This window comes from Acomys minous, assembly GCF_964271855.1.
Source record: "Acomys minous genome assembly, chromosome: 6".
In the NCBI taxonomy this organism is placed as follows: Eukaryota; Metazoa; Chordata; class Mammalia; order Rodentia; family Muridae; genus Acomys; species Acomys minous.
The window spans coordinates 115,595,215-115,610,596 of NC_140487.1; the positions used below are offsets into that span (position 1 = coordinate 115,595,215).

The following is a 15,382-nucleotide window of genomic DNA, read 5'->3' on the forward strand; positions in this document are numbered from 1 at the left end:
TGTACATGCATTGACTACTCTGTTCACCCACTTAATCATCCCCGAAGGCACCCAGGTCCACACCCGTCTGCCTCCCTAGGTCAGTCCCCTCTGCCCCCTCCTCCTCCCATCCTCACACCCGCTCCCCCACCCCCACCCCACCCCCAGATGATCCACTGGGAAGGGTTATCTATCACAAGGCCATCCCAGGAGATAACGTTTACTGCATGTCTACAGATGTCATGAGCTGCTCCTGTCCGTTTTATCTTCTTATATAACTCCTGGGGTGGGTCCCAATGTCACCTACATTTTACAGCCTTAGAAAATGAGAGAGGTGAAGTAGGGACACCAAGGATTCCCCAGAGTGGCTGGATGCCGCGGTCAAACTCTCACCCCTTTGTCCGTTGTCTCCCTCGGTCACCTGTCAATCAATCAGTTACGATGCCGGCTAGCATCAGCCCAAGCATGTCTTGCCTTGCGTGCTGTGTTCTGCTGGTCTCTTAAAGCCGTTTTTTGCGGATAAGGACTCAGAGGCACAGGCAGAGCGGATGAGCTACTTTCCCAGGACAATGTGAGGATGCGACTCAGCTTTGAGAGTTTAAATGTGACATCTAGGCTTCAACCTTTTCCCTTTTCTTTATTTCCTGGTGAATCTCCCTGTTTTCCCTCACCCCCAACCCCACCCCTCGACAAAAACTCAGCCCTGCCCACAGACAACAGCCTGCATCAGAAGTCGGTGTGGACTCTGCCGTGGTCCCTAAGATACAGTGAACTTCCATCTGAGATCATGGGGTTGCCAACTCTCCGAAGTGGCCACATCATCCACCTAGCAGGCACCATGGCAGCACACCAGCTGGAGTGAGGGCTCCACCATTACAATAGATATTTTCCCAGGAATGAGCATCTCCTGGTTTCCAGCTGTGTAATTATGCACGTGAATCTAGGGCTGCTTAGGACTCAGTCCCTCCCTCTGTCCTCACACTTCATACCACTTTAAGGGTGCCTCTGTCCCCTGATTCCTGGTTCCCAGCATGGCTCAGGCGCAGGTCACATAGGCAGCAGCTGCTGGCAGCCTTCATATCTGTACCTCTTGGTAAAAAGTCTTGGTGGGAACTGAAGGTAGTAGCTGTGCCACCTAAGATTCTGTTTAGACCATCTCTAGTTCCTGGACTCTAAGTGGCCTGTGTGACCCTATCCGTGCACCACCTGCCCCCTCCGCGCCATGTTCTCCAGAAGGTTAAGATGTAACTATACCTCTTTTTTAGCCCCTTCAACACAGAATTTGTGACGGGCCTGGTAAAATGGCTGCATTTGTCCGAAACCGTCCTCCCAACCATGAAGGCCTTTGCCAGCGGCCTGGGAGGTGAAGAACCTGACATCTTTGCTCAGACGTTATTGAAGGACCCCATCTTGAAAGGCGACCCATCAGCAATCACTCAGGTACGCCAGCCCCTGGGTGGCAGTTCACAACTCCATTTCCAGAGGATCTGACGCCCTCTACTGGGCTCTGCAACACTGCACACATGCGGTGCGCAGACACATGCGTCCAAAGCACCCATACACATAAAATTAAAATGAATCAGCAATGATCATCACCATAATATATGACAATGGAGCGTTGGCCTATGCAGCCACCCCAGCCCACATGGCTCACTCAGAAGGGAAACGGCTTGTTCTCTGTCCCCAGAAACCCCAAGGCTGTAATATGTGCATGCCCATCATAAAGTGTTTTTAGATGGGATGTGAGTTCTACATGCAGTGCATCTTACATATATAGTCTGAAGGCAATTCTATAAGTTTTTAATACCTTTGTGCATGGAACCGCAGTTCACAGTATGGAATTTTTTCACTTTAAGTATCTTTGGGACTAGGAGCGGGATTCTAGAGCCCTTAAGAGCCCTTGCTGTTCCTGTAACTCCAGTTCTGGGGAATGAAGTGCCCTCTTTTGGCCTTCTCGGGTTCCTGCATGCATATGGTGCACGCAAACTCACACATGCTCATGATGCACATAAATAAATAAATCCTGATAGATAGATAGATAGATAGATAGATAGATAGATAGATAGATAGATAGACAGACAGACAGACAGCTTTGGAATTGGGATTTTTAATAGGGATCTTTAACCTGTAAACCCATCCCTACTTTATAGTTGAGGTGACTGCAGCACAGACAGATAATTCCTTGCCAAAGCCAGGATTTGAACCTTGGTGGTCTGGCCCCAGAGTGTGCCTCCTATCAAGCTCTGGTGGCTTTTTTCTGAAGCAGCAGTTTTGCTGTGTGGCCACAAGCATGTCACTCATCCTTTCCGACTGCAGTTTAAGTAGGCAGAAGCTTGCGGCATGGGCTGCTGGTAGCACAGGCAGAGAACAGGTCTTCTCCTCCTCACACTGGCCTGTTTATTCACTCACGCACAGTTACTACCACACTCACCACTGGACTGTGGGGTGGAGGGCTTCTTCCATGCCCACTTGGTAGGAGTCAGTGCTTATCTGTCACATGGGCTGGGTGGTGGCCTGTCAACCCTTCACTGACTTCTGTCTCCTTTTCCCACAGGACCTTCTGAGCTTCTCACTCAAGGATGGTAAGTGGACCTGCTGTCTGTGTGATGTGGTACACATGCAGGGAGACCAGGGACCATGCAGCACTTTTGGGGGGGGGAGGGTTTCAAGACAGGGTTTCTCTGTGTAGTCTTGGATGTTCTAGACTCACTTTGTAGACCAGGCTGGCCTCGAACTCACAGCGATCCACCTGCCTCTGCCTCTCGAGTGCTGGGATTAAAGGCGTGCGCCACCACGCCCGGTCCATGCAGCACTTATATCCAGCCCAATGTCTTTGACGTGCACCATGTGATATTGACGGGGCTTACTTAATTCCTGACTCTTAAGCCTCAACTCTGTCCCCTCCCTCCCACCCAGCATCCTGGGGCTTAGCACCATCATAGCCTCGTAGGTGACAGCCGGGGTCTCCACACAGGCTCTCCAGCCAGGACGCTGCTCTCTCATTTCTAGAGGCCTGTCTGGCCACCTTTGTCTCCCTGCCTCATACCCAGCACCTCCAGTGTGGCCCTGAGGCCTGGTGGGCTGCTCAGCCTCTCTCCTGCCTCCTCACTCAGTACAGTCAAGTCCCAGCCCCAAGTGTGGCTTCTGCCAGCTGTGGCTCCTTGTAGCTCTCTGGGTGTCCAGCCCCCCTCACTCTGCCAGTTATTGGTTGCACTTCTCACTGCGGTGACAAAATGGCAACAGAAACTTAAGGACGGGGGGGGGGGGGGGAATTATATTTTGTCTCACAGTTTGAGGACATGGCCCATGATGGTGGGAAAGGCATGGGAGAAGGAGACTGGGGTGGTCGGTCATGACCATGAAGGACAAGGAGGGACAAGCAGGGACTCCAGTTAAGGGAGGGTTCCAATACCATAGAGGCCATGAGGGCGAGGAGAAGCTGCAGGGCTTCTGGGAGAGAGCCAAGAGACAGGAGGGACAAGGTCACAGGGGTCCAGAAGGGCTTACGGAGGCTGTAGGGCTTGGCAGGCAGCTTCTAGGGGGAGGCAAAAATAAATAAATAAAAATTAAAAAATTAAAAATTAAAATAAATAAATAAATAAATCTCACAATGTGCAGGCCCAGAAGCACACTACGAGAAATAGAGCAGGTAGCTCCAAGGACAAGGACCAGAGTCACAGGCCTGGGAGGCCATAGAGAAGCTGCGAGGACTTTCCAGGAGGAAGCTGAGAGCAGAAGTCCCCTGGGACTGCAGATCCCAGGGGGAGAACGTAGCTAGAAAGAGTCACTGTAACAAGAATTTGCGTGGGGCGTCCCCAAGTGGAATGGGAAACTTGTCACAGAGAAAAATGTCCCAAATCCTAGAGGAAAGGTATGCCTTGTCCTTATGATTAGAGCCCAGAGGGAGCAAGAGGGGCTTCCTGGCACTCTGTTGTGGCTTTTGTAGTTATAGCAGACAAAACAGGCAGCTCGGGGGAGGGGGTGTGTGTGAGGGTGACACTTATGGCCAAGGCAAGAAAAGGAATGGCTAAAGCACGGGGAGGGAAAGTAGCTGAGGAGGCAGAACTCGAGAATCTGGCGTCAAATTTAATGGGTGGCAGGACCCAGCAGAAGCAAAAGATCTGCCCACACCTTAGGAGAATCAGATCAGCAGCTTGGCTCAGAACCACCAAGTTCCTCAGAAGGGGGCCCATAGATGCCAATCCCAGGTTTCAGCACTAGCTGAGTGGGCTGGAGAAGTTTAAGGAAGAAGGCAGCAGTGTCTGCCAGCCAAACCCACCACAAGCGGGGACTGAGAGAGGACCCAGGGGCCAGGACCTCTTTTGTATGCTAAATAGGCACCTCAGCCATTTGTCCTGGGTTTGGGAACTAACAATTTTGGTTCATAGTTTCAGAGTATAATCTATCAGGAGAGGACAGTGTGGTGACAGAAGTCTTTCTGGCAGTAGTGGGAGGGTTACAAGGCAAAGGGACATGGCATCTGCAGCCAGAAGCAGAGAAAGGGGGATGCTCGCTCAAGTCTACCCGGTCCTCTCCTTTCCCCCTTTTGACTCAGGCTTGGTCCCCCAGTCCTTGAGATGCTCTCACATTCCAGCTGGGGTCCCTCCTCGGTTAAAGCTTGCACGAAACAGCCTCACAGTGATTCCAAGTCTAGTCAAACTGACAAAGAAGTTGAGCTGTGACACACAGGGAAGCCATTGGGCCTTCCAGTGTGGACCATGAAAGTGGCTTTGTACTTTCTCCTGTGGCTCTTTGGTAAGCACTTCCTCGCTTCTGGGTCAAGCTTAGCACCAGGCACTTAGCAAACTCGTGTTGAATAAGTTCGGGAGCTAGGTCTGCTACCTCTGTATGGAGGAAGGCAGCCCAAGGATGCTGCCAGAGTTACTCGATGAAGAGCCAGATCCTGCCTGTGTTCCTAGAGTTCCTGTGACAGGTCTCTGTTAGTACCCGACTTCTGTGTGTCCCCCTGTGAAGCCGTCCCCCTGTGAAGCCGGGAGTCTGAAATGCAGCCAGCAGGCTGGGGCTCCCTCTGGAGGCTCTAACTGGATCCTGCAGGCCTCCTTCAGTTTCTGTTTTGTCCTAGACCTTTCTTGGCCTTCCCAAGGTTGCCTTCTCTTTCTCTTCCCTTCTGTGAATCTCTTGGAAAAACACCTCATCAGGACAACCTCATCTTGAGAGCTTTACTTTGATATCTGAAAAAGCATTTTTTCTGACATAAAGTCTTTTTGGTGACGCTTTCATGCAAGGTGGTGTTCGGAGACCTTTGAAGAGTGGGGGCTTCCTCCGGTCACACATAGGCTGCGTAGAATGTCACTAAGAAGAGTTTGTGTGGTGCGGTCACTATCCAACAGAATGACAGAGTTTGTAGGTCACTGAGGATTGATGCTTATAAGGACAATGTATTTCATGTTGTTGGAAAAGATCTCTGAGCCTACTTCTCCTGGTGTGCCTCACACACAACCAACACCAGCACCAGCACCAGCACCAGCACCAGCATCAGCACCAGCACCAGCACCAGCATCAGTACCAGCACCAGCACCAGCATCACTATCAGCACCAGCATCGCTATCAGCATCAGCACCACAGCTGGCACAGGCATCCATCCCCCCAGAGCTTTGCTAGAAATTCAGAGTCTTGGCCCCAGCCGAATCACAGTGACATTAGTAACTCTGCTGATTCCACCAGGACCCTCATCCATCCCAGAAGACTACCCCAGGCTCTGGCCCAGGGGGAATTTTTGGTCTTTTTTTTTTTTCAGTTGAGGGGAGGGGCATGCTGCAGGGTATGCACACATTTTGATGCATATGTGAAAGTCAGAGGACAACTTCAGGACAACCGTTTACCTTACTTGGGAAAAAGGACTTTTTTGTCATTTCCTGCAGCATACACCAGCCTTGTGGCCCACAAGCTTCCTGAGAGTCTCCGTCTCCCACAAGCTTCCTCAGATTTGTATCCCTGTCGCATTTCACTGTAATGCCCAGCTTCACGTGGGTTCAGGGGATCCTAATTTAGGATGTTACACTTACACAGCCGGCATTTACCCACAGAGTAAACTTTCCAGCTCTGGGTCTTGTGCTTAAAGTGTACTGTGCTATGACAGAAAGCCTGAGACTGGGTAACTTGCAGAGAAAAGAAGATCAATTTCTTATAGTTTTGAAGGTCAGGTCCATAACAAGGGACCTGCATCTGGCAAGAGCCTTCATGTTGAAGTGTTCCATGGCAGAAAATAGAAGAGCGTGGGAGGGAAGGAAAGAGAGTGAGAGAAAGCAAGATGGGGCTGGGGCCCACTCTGGCAATGCCAGCTTTAGTATCTCCCGGCTTAATCTTCTGCTAGAGGTCCCCCCACTGAACACCTGCACCGGGACTAAGTTTCCAGCACTTGCTTTTAGTGGACATATTTAACCCAGACCTGACCATATAATCTGAATGACAAGAAAGCCACCCGTGTGTTGAGTACCTGCTCTGGACCAAGTGTGGATCTGGAGGCTCATGCGACCACCTGACTCTCCTCCCCTGGTGAAGCGCTTCAGACATTTGCCTCAGTTTGCAGACCTGGGATCACACAGACCTGGGATCTGCAGACCTGCAGATCGAGGTCAATTCAGATGATCTCATTTCAGCAGGAAAGCCCAACGTGAACAGAAAATGGGGCTTCTTGGAGAAACACAGGGAGATGTAGACTAGGAGTCAAAACCAGGTCTCTAGCCTCTTGGACCAGAACTTTCTCCCATCGCTTCTCCACTGGGTAGAAATCTGCTTGGCTTTGTACCTTTATCTGCCCCACTTTTCTTTCTCAGCAGAAAACCATGTGATTTCTGATGCACACACACACACACACACACACACACACACACACACACACACACATACACACACTCATACACACACACTCACACACACTCACACATACACTTCACCAGCAAACCACAAACCACCATGAGCACACGTGGGCACCAACATGTACTACCGTGCTGTGAGTGAGCAGCCTTGGAGCTGATTCTTACAGGATCATTGCCTGGGTTTAAAATGGCTTCCTTCCCTCTTAGGGACATCTTCTTTGAATGCAGTGTCTCAACCAGCACTGCCTTCTGTGTTTGTATTAAGAAAGCCTACCACTTGGCAAGCACCCTTACTAAAAATGGAAGGTGGATGGATGCATAGATGGGTGGGTGGATGGCTGGATGAATGGATGGGTGGGTGTGTGGATGGATGGGTGGGTGGGTGGGTGGGTGTGTGGGAGAGTGGATAGGTGGGTGCCTAAGTGGATAAATGGATGAGTGAAAGCAGGTAGGCAGGCAGGATATTATTTATGTGTATATGGATTGATGGGTGGGTGGATGGGCAGGTGGGTGGATGGATCGATGGATGGATAGATGAATGGATGGGTGGGCGGGTGGGCGGGTGGATGGATGGATGGATGGGTTGATAGGTGGGTGGGTGGGTGGGTGGATGGATGGATGAATGGATAGATGGATGGATGGATGGATGGATGGGTGGATGGATGGATGCATAAAAGAGGGAGAAGGAGCAGAATGATAGGCAGATGGTCTTTCTTCAGAGAACAATTCTAGATCAGAGCTGGGCAGTTCCTCTGAGCATCCTTCTCCAGAGGCCGACAGGGAGGCTGCACTGCTTCCTGTGTGGGGCAGGACAAGTACCTGTGGAATCAGCCCAGGAAATCACCATGAAAGGCAGCAACTCCTTAGAACTTCCTGGAAGACTGACCTTTATTGACAGTCTGGGAATGAGAGTTACAGAGCAATGCCGTATTGGCCACTGGGTGGGCTGCCAATCATTTCCCTTTACCCTGTAGCAACCCACAAAGCCTTCTGACCACACAACAGTATTTAAAAAAAAAAAAAAACCAGCCATGCAGTACATGTAAATCAGCCTGAGCCAGCAGCTCTCACATAGCTGGGGCAGAGGATCCTCTGTGGAAGGGCATCCTGCCTGCTGTGGGATGTCAACGGCCTCCCTGGCCTCTACCCATTTTATGTGAGTAGCACACCTCACATTGTGACAATCAACAGTGTTTCCAGGGCTGGCAAGATAGCTCAGTCAAGTGCTCACTGCATAAGCATGAAGATCTGAGTTCGGATCCCCAGCACCCACCTAAAAGCCACACATAGCAGCACCCTCTATAGAGACAGGCAGATCCTTGGAGCTCGTTGGCTGGCCAGCCTCGCTGAATCAGTGATCTTTAGGCTCAGTGAGAGGACAACTGAGGAAGATAGCCAATGCCTACCCGTGACCTCATCTATGTGCTCCTGTATCTGACCACACTCGGAGATCAGTGCAAAAATCAAAGCGTTGCCATCGCAGGTGAGACCTGTTTACTTGCACTCAGTATAATCCTTATAAGTCATTCAAGTTGCTCTTTGGGCCCTTTATATAGATCGTGAGCTATTGCATAGTATGTAGCCTCATACTGAAATGCACGTTTGTCCCCACTTACAGGGAGGAAATCGAGGCCCCAGAGGTTACATTTCAAAGTTCCATCTAAGGCGACACGAACCTCAGTGTGTGAACTCTGAGTCAAAGCCAGGGCAACTGAACCCTGAGTTTTGCCCTATGCACTCTTTGTACCTATCACGGGTCCCCTGTGGATCAATACAAAGCCAGGGTCTCAGGCACGTGCGTGCACGTGAGCCACAGCAGTGTATGCCTCACACTCGACTCTACTTTCTGTGAAGTCTTTCTGGAAGGACTGCACCCCTGCCCTCCTAATAGTCAGGGCTTTGTGAAATAAGGCTAGTCTGGCTGAAATGTCCTCCTGTGACCCAGTTGTCGAGTTCCCTGGCCGTGTCCTTGAGATTTGTGCAATTAATGATTAATTTTGCAGCATCATGCTTCCTCCATTAGGTAAATAAGATCTGAACTGCTGCTATGTGCACCGGACCTGCCCTAGGCCCTGGGCCGAGTTCTGGCTCCAGCTTCTACTCCAAGCACTCCTTGGTGAAAGCAACACAGTCCCCCAGGAGACAGATGCAATGACTGTCCCCCTCTTACAAAAAAGGGACAGTATGGCACAGCAGATACAATAACCTGTCTGCGGCCACATAGTGGGAAGCCAAGTGGTAGGGTTCTAATCTAAAGCATCACCCACAATCCACTCCTAACCACTGCGCCACCTCCAGGCCTGAATGACAGAGGCACGTGTGCAGGCACGTGTGCAGCCACGTCGCTGGCACTGCCCCTGAGGAGGCAGAGCTGGGGGAGGCCTCTGAAGTAGATCTGTGTGCCCTCTGCCCTAACCACAGGCGATCCATGGATGGGATTGAAAGATGGCGCAGCTTCCCTTTCATAAGAGAATGTCACTTCGAATAAGAACAGGCATAAATAATAAATATTCCGGAAATGCATAGCCAGGAAAGTTGGTGATCCGAGAGCTGACAGAGCAGTGGACAGGCCAGCAGGGACATTAGTGTGGCTTGTGAGGGGTGTCCCTAGACCCTATGAAGAAGAGGGGTAAAGGGTGCAGGGCAGCAGGCAGCTTCCAGCTGTGTTCCCAGCCCCACGTGGCTCAGAGGTCAGGTGCTCACCATGACTTACTGAGAGGATGGACACTTGCTTCTTCTTCTTCTTCACCACAGAGAGCCATCTTACAAGTGGCAGGATGAACATGTCATGAGTCATTCTAGGGACAGTCAGGTGGTGCACCGTGTGTAATCCAGCACCAACACATAGGATGCAGTCAGGAGGACTTGAAAATTTGAGACCAGCCTGGGCTACAATGAGACTTCACCTTTGAGCTGAGCGTAGTGGTACACGCCTTTAATCCCAGCACTTGGGAGGCAGAGGCAGAAGATTGCTGTGAGTTCGAGGTGAGCCTGGTCTACAAAGAGAGTCTAGGACAGCCAAGGCTACACAGAGAAACCTTGTCTTGAAAAACCAAAAAAAACCAAGCAAACAAAAAAAAAAACCTTCGCCTTTGAACAAAACAGTAATGCTAAGTGTCTTTGCTTGTGCACTTCTGTCTCTAGTGCTGGCCAGACTCACACTCACAGTACCCTCCTGTTACATTTCAACGAATTTAAAACATATTCTTGGGGCTGAGGTAGAGCACTCGCCTAGCATGCCCAAGATCCTGGGTTCCATCCTGGCGCACATGTGCACACAGACACACACACATCACAGTTGGGTTCAAGAGCGTGGCTTCTCTGAGCGTGACACTTCTCTGGCAAGGAGCTAATAATGGCCCTCGGCAAGTGGCCCAGCCCAGTGCCCAGTGCTGTTTCCTTGGACATGATGACGTGAGTAGCTGTGCGTGCCTCCTCAGGAAGTCGAGAGGGTTCGAGAAAGCAGTGAAGAGAAGTGGAGCTCAGGATGTGACTCAGCGTTGGAGAGCTGAGACTTCTAAGCTAGTGTGATTACAAGCCATAGGTTGTTGTTTTTTTTTTTTCCATTTGTTTACTGGGGAGGGAGCACAGAACCTGTGTGGAGGTCAGAGAACAACCTTTGAGAATCAGTTCTTTCCTCTGTCATATGTGTTCAATGGATTGTCAGGCTGGCAGCAAGCTCCCCTATCCACTGAATCACCTCAGTGGCCCATGAATCATAGGATTTTTCTACCAGAAGGCAATGAATTCATCCCATGTAATAACCCTCCACAGTCTGAGTCTCTCCCAACACTGGCCCATCTATCTATCTATCCAGTCCTCCAGAGAATCCTTCTCCCACCTCTGCAGATTACAAACCTCTCTTTGTTTCAAGCAGTTAGGGATGCACAGTGGGTTTGGAACTTGTATTCGGGGAGGGGGGCTGGGGGGGAGACAGATAATTAAAAAGTAGGGAAACTACCAACATATTTATTTGTGATTTCTTTGCTTGAGACAAGGTCCCAAGATGATCCTCCTGCCTCAACCTCCCAAGTGCTGGGATGACAGGCATGCACCACTATGCCTGGTTTATGCACTGCTGGGGCTGGACTCTTCCAACTGTGCACACACACACCCCAGCTCCAAAACTGCCCATCTAAATGGTGGCCAGTAGAGATCACTGCTGACGAGGGAAAAGAGGCTGTGGCGTGGCCTCCACAAGAGCTTCCCCAAGGAGGTGACCTCTGAGAAGGAACTGAAAGAAAGAATGCTCTGAGCATCATCAAAGCTCAGCTCATAATAAAGGTTTGCAGGTAGGGCTTAGTCAGTTATCCTCTCCCCCCCCCCCCCCCGCCATGCCTCCTGGGAAGGAAAGACTCTGCCTTCTTGAAAACAGATAGCTCATGCAGAAATGGCAAGGGTCCTTTGCACAGTCCTGTGGGACTGTGGACACAGCAGAGAACCCAGTGGGCCAGGAGGACTGTGGTCTGTCAGTGAGTGCACCTACTAAGCACAGGTATAAAGAGACAGCCAGGAGTAGGCCAAGAGCTCTGCCTTGTGGGAAACTGAGGCTGGACTGCTCTTGGGGAGGAGTCGGTGGCCTTTCCAAAGAATTGATAGTTGAGTTGAATCCTGACTGGAGGACCTGGGCCAGCCTGGCAGCGTACTAGGGGAGGGGCTTTCCGGACAGCCAGCACGCAAGTGCAAAGGCTCTGAGGTCAGGGTGCATTTAGCCTCTAGCAGAGGCAGTAGAGGATGCAAGAGAGGATCTCATGCGGGGGCCTGGGAGTGGACAGTCTTGCAGGCCATGGATGCATTGGTTTTATTCTAAAGATATTGGGAGCTGATTGGGGTTTTAAGCCGAGATGGAAAAAGATCTGACAGAAGGTTCGAATGGATCTGACAGAAGGTTCGAACAGATCTCTCTGGCTACCATGGGGTCAGCGGAGTGCATGGGCCAGCATGCCGTGTGGTGGTAATGAAGGGGGGGGGCAAAGTGTTCAAACCCAGTCTGTTCTTACATGTTGTGCTGGGAGAACCAAAAGCTCTAGAACAGTGGTTCTCAACCTTCCTAACGCTGCGACCCTTTAACACGGTTCCTCATGTTATGGTGATTCCCCCACCATAAAATTACTTCTGTTGCTACTTCATAACTATAATTTTTGCTACTGCCATGAATTGCAATATAAATATCTGCGGTTTCTGATGGCCTTAGGTGACTCCTGTGAAAGGTCATTCAACACGCGAAGGGATCGCAACCCACAGGTTGAGAACCACTGCTCTAGACCAAGGCCCAGAGTCTTGGCCTTAGTCTCAAAATGGATGGATGACTGGGTCACTTCTTACAATTGAATTGGTCACCTGGTAAGCTTCCAGGAGACCCCCTCCAAAATGTCTGAGGTAGCCCTGGACCCAGGCCCTACCCATCTGCCTCAATCAGAAGCTCACACCCAGTCCAGTAGCCCAGCCCCACCCCTCACAGTCTTTGAAATTACCATTCCCGAAGGCCGCAGGAAGGAGCCTTGTGCCTGATCTTACCCCTGAATATTAATCACCCGTGCACGTGGCTGCCTGAATCACTGCAGCCTTGACCGATGGAGTATTATTACCATCTAATTACACTCACCACCCAATTAATCACTCGGGCCAAGCCTTCTCCACAACCTCATTATCACTTGGGCGTCACAAGCTTCTCTTCAAAGAAAAGGGAGTGCCTTTGTCTGCGTTAACCCAGTGACCCCAAGACTCAACACACACGCTTGTCTGTCCCTGGGCACGTAGGCAGCTCCCGTCACAACATGTATGTCTGCCGGGCTCTGCAGACCCCCTCCTCCAACCCCACCAAGGCAAGGCAGGGACTGGTTTGTGTGTGTGTGTGTGTGTGTGTGTGTGTGTGTGTGTGTGTGTTGCTAAGGATAGAGCCCAGTGTATGTTAGGCCAGCTCCGCCATTACGCTACATCCCCAGCCAGGGATCCTCATCCCTGCCATGTGCAGTCAACACCGATGGGCAGTGGGAACCGAGAACTGCACTTCTGACAGTTCGTGTCTCCACAGCGCCCGTGAGACTGTGCAGCGGCTGAATGCTAAGTTCTGTGACTTTCTCTCTGCCAAAAACAAAAAACAAAAAACCCTGATTTTAAGCTCTTCCGCTGCACCCACTGAAGGCAGGTGCTGGGACAGGGCACTCAGACGAGTCAGCTTGTCATCTAGTCTGTCAAAGGCAAGGCAGTCACACAGAGAAATGCCAGGAGCGAGGCCATATGCAAGAGCAAAGGCCCCAGTGTCAGGGTCTTGCACACAGATGGTGGCCAAGCTTTGTCTTAAGGAGAAATGAAAGTTCAAAGCTCGCTAGAATCTGGACCCTCCGAGGTATCCACCCTCAGCTCTGTAGAACCCTTGGCTTTGCTTCCCTGTGTGACGAGAAGTCATTGGAGCTGGGTCCAGGTGAAGCATCTTGAGATGGGGGCGGAGGTTCTGGATCAACCAGGTGGCAAGATGGCGTCCCAGGGAACCTGTTGGAAGGAGAGAGAAGACCCAATAAGAAGCAGAGGTTGGAGTCATGTGACCAAGACCCAAGGACGGTGGGAGGCCTCTAGAAATTGGAGAAGGAGCTGGGTGTGGTGGCCGAATGAAATAGGATTGGAAGTTCAAAGTTAGCTTGGTGTCCTTAATGAGTTCAAGGCCAGCCTGGGATACATAGCAAAACCTTATAAGAAGACAGAATCCTTTGTGTGTGTGTGTGTGTGTGTGTGTGTGAGTGAGAGAGAGAGAGAGAGAGAGAGAGAGAGAGAGAGAGAGAGACAGAGACAGAGACAGAGAGACAGAGAGACAGAGAGACAGAGAAGAGAGACAGAGACAGAGACAGAGACAGAAGAGAGAGACAGAGAGAGACAGAGAGAGAGACATACAGAGAGAGAGAGAAGAGAGAGAGGGAGAGCACCTGATGACTGGGAAATGATTCCTCCTCTAAAGTGCTTTCCATAAGAATATGGATATAAGAATGAGGGCTTGAGTTCAGTCCTCAGCATTCACATAAAAGCCATGCCCAGTGGCACATACTTGTAATCTCAGCACTGGGGAGGCAAAAACAGGAGCATCCCTAGAACTTGGTTAAACAGCCAAACTGGCAAGCTTTGTTCAGTGAGAGACCCTGCCTGCAAAGATAAGGTAGAAATAGATGGAGCAAAGACCTGTTGGCCTCTGGCCTGCACACACACAGACGAGGGCACAAATACATATGAATATACACACATTCCTCTGTCTCCTTTTGTTACACACACACACACACACAATTAATTCTTTAAAAAGATTATGCCTTGGAAGTTTATTGCAGCAACAAAAACACATTAATAGCTCAGCATTCTGAAGCTCTGCTGTGAGAGACTAATATAAAAATCGAAGGATGGGGACTGGAGAGATGGCTCAGAGGTTAAGAGCACTGACTGCTCTTCCAAAGGTCATGAGTTCAATTCCCAGAAACCACATGGTGGCTCACAACTATAATGAGATCTGGTGCCCTCTTCTGGCTTACAGGCAGAACACTGTATACATAATAAATAAATAAATCTTTAAAAAAAAAAAAAAAAGAATCAGAAGATGGAGCTGGGCGGTGGTTGCGTATACTTTTTAATTCCAACACTCAGGAGGCAGAGGCAGGCAGATCTCTGAGTTTGAGGCCAGCCTGGTCTACAAAGCAAGTTCCAGGACAGCCAAGGCTACACAGAAATTCTGTGGGGTCGCGTGGAGCTACAGGCACTCAGATGTGGGGCCTCATGTGCTTGGGTCGGGACGTTGCTGAGGACCTCAGGAGCTGCTGAGAGTCACCCCTGAGAGTGGCTTCCCTGGGGCTGCTATTTTTACTTCCAGGTTTGGATTTTGCTGTTTGCACCACTGCTAGCATCTCTGGCTTAAAGCCCCAACTGATTCTTTGGGCATTCTGTTTCCTTTGAAGGACACTATGATGCCCGGGCCAGAGTCCTCGTTTGTCATGTGACTTCCCTGCTCCAGGTGCCTGTGGAGGAGCTTGCTATACTAGAAGAGGCATTCCTGGAGAGCCTGAAGGACATCAAGGAGGAGGAGTCTGAGTAAGACAGCCCTGTGGCCACTGACAAAAACCTGAATCCCACTTGCCCATCTCAGGCCCCCTGCCCATGTAGAGGCCATGCAATGAGGTAAAAGGAGCATTAAACAGAGAGGCCAGGGGTGGTGGTGGCGCACGCCTTTAATCCCAGAACTCGGGAGGCAGAGGAGGATGGATCTCTGTGAGTTCAAGGCCAGCCTGGTCTACAAAGTGAGTCCAGGACAGCCAAGGCTACACAGAGAAACCCTGACACAAAACAAAAACCCAGACAGAGTCCCAGTAGCCCTGACTCACTGCAACCTTAGCAAGTCACTTGCCACCCTCTCTGGGCTTGGCTGTATTTGCAAGGAGAGATATTTGTTAAAGGCCCTAGATGGGTGACCACCAGCTGATGGCCCTGGTGCCCTGCTCCACCTCCAGTTTTTATGTCAGTGTGGGCCCAAGTGAACCATCTGCTATTTGTCCTTGGACAGGTGGCCTCATTTCTCTAAGCACAGTATCCCT

At 50.6% G+C, this 15,382-nt stretch overlaps 1 protein-coding gene across 2 annotated transcripts in view; it reads left to right on the top strand.

The window, feature by feature from the left end:
• TMCO4 (transmembrane and coiled-coil domains 4) overlaps window positions 1-15,382 on the top strand; it is a 79,377-nt gene that overhangs the window by 18,145 nt on the left and 45,850 nt on the right. For both annotated transcript variants that reach the window (XM_084787959.1, XM_084787958.1), the window contains 3 exons: window positions 1,245-1,419; window positions 2,534-2,561; window positions 14,750-14,882. In XM_084787959.1, coding sequence (XP_084644085.1) covers window positions 1,245-1,419; window positions 2,534-2,561; window positions 14,750-14,882 — 336 coding nt within the window. The remainder of the gene's footprint in view (window positions 1-1,244; window positions 1,420-2,533; window positions 2,562-14,749; window positions 14,883-15,382) is intronic.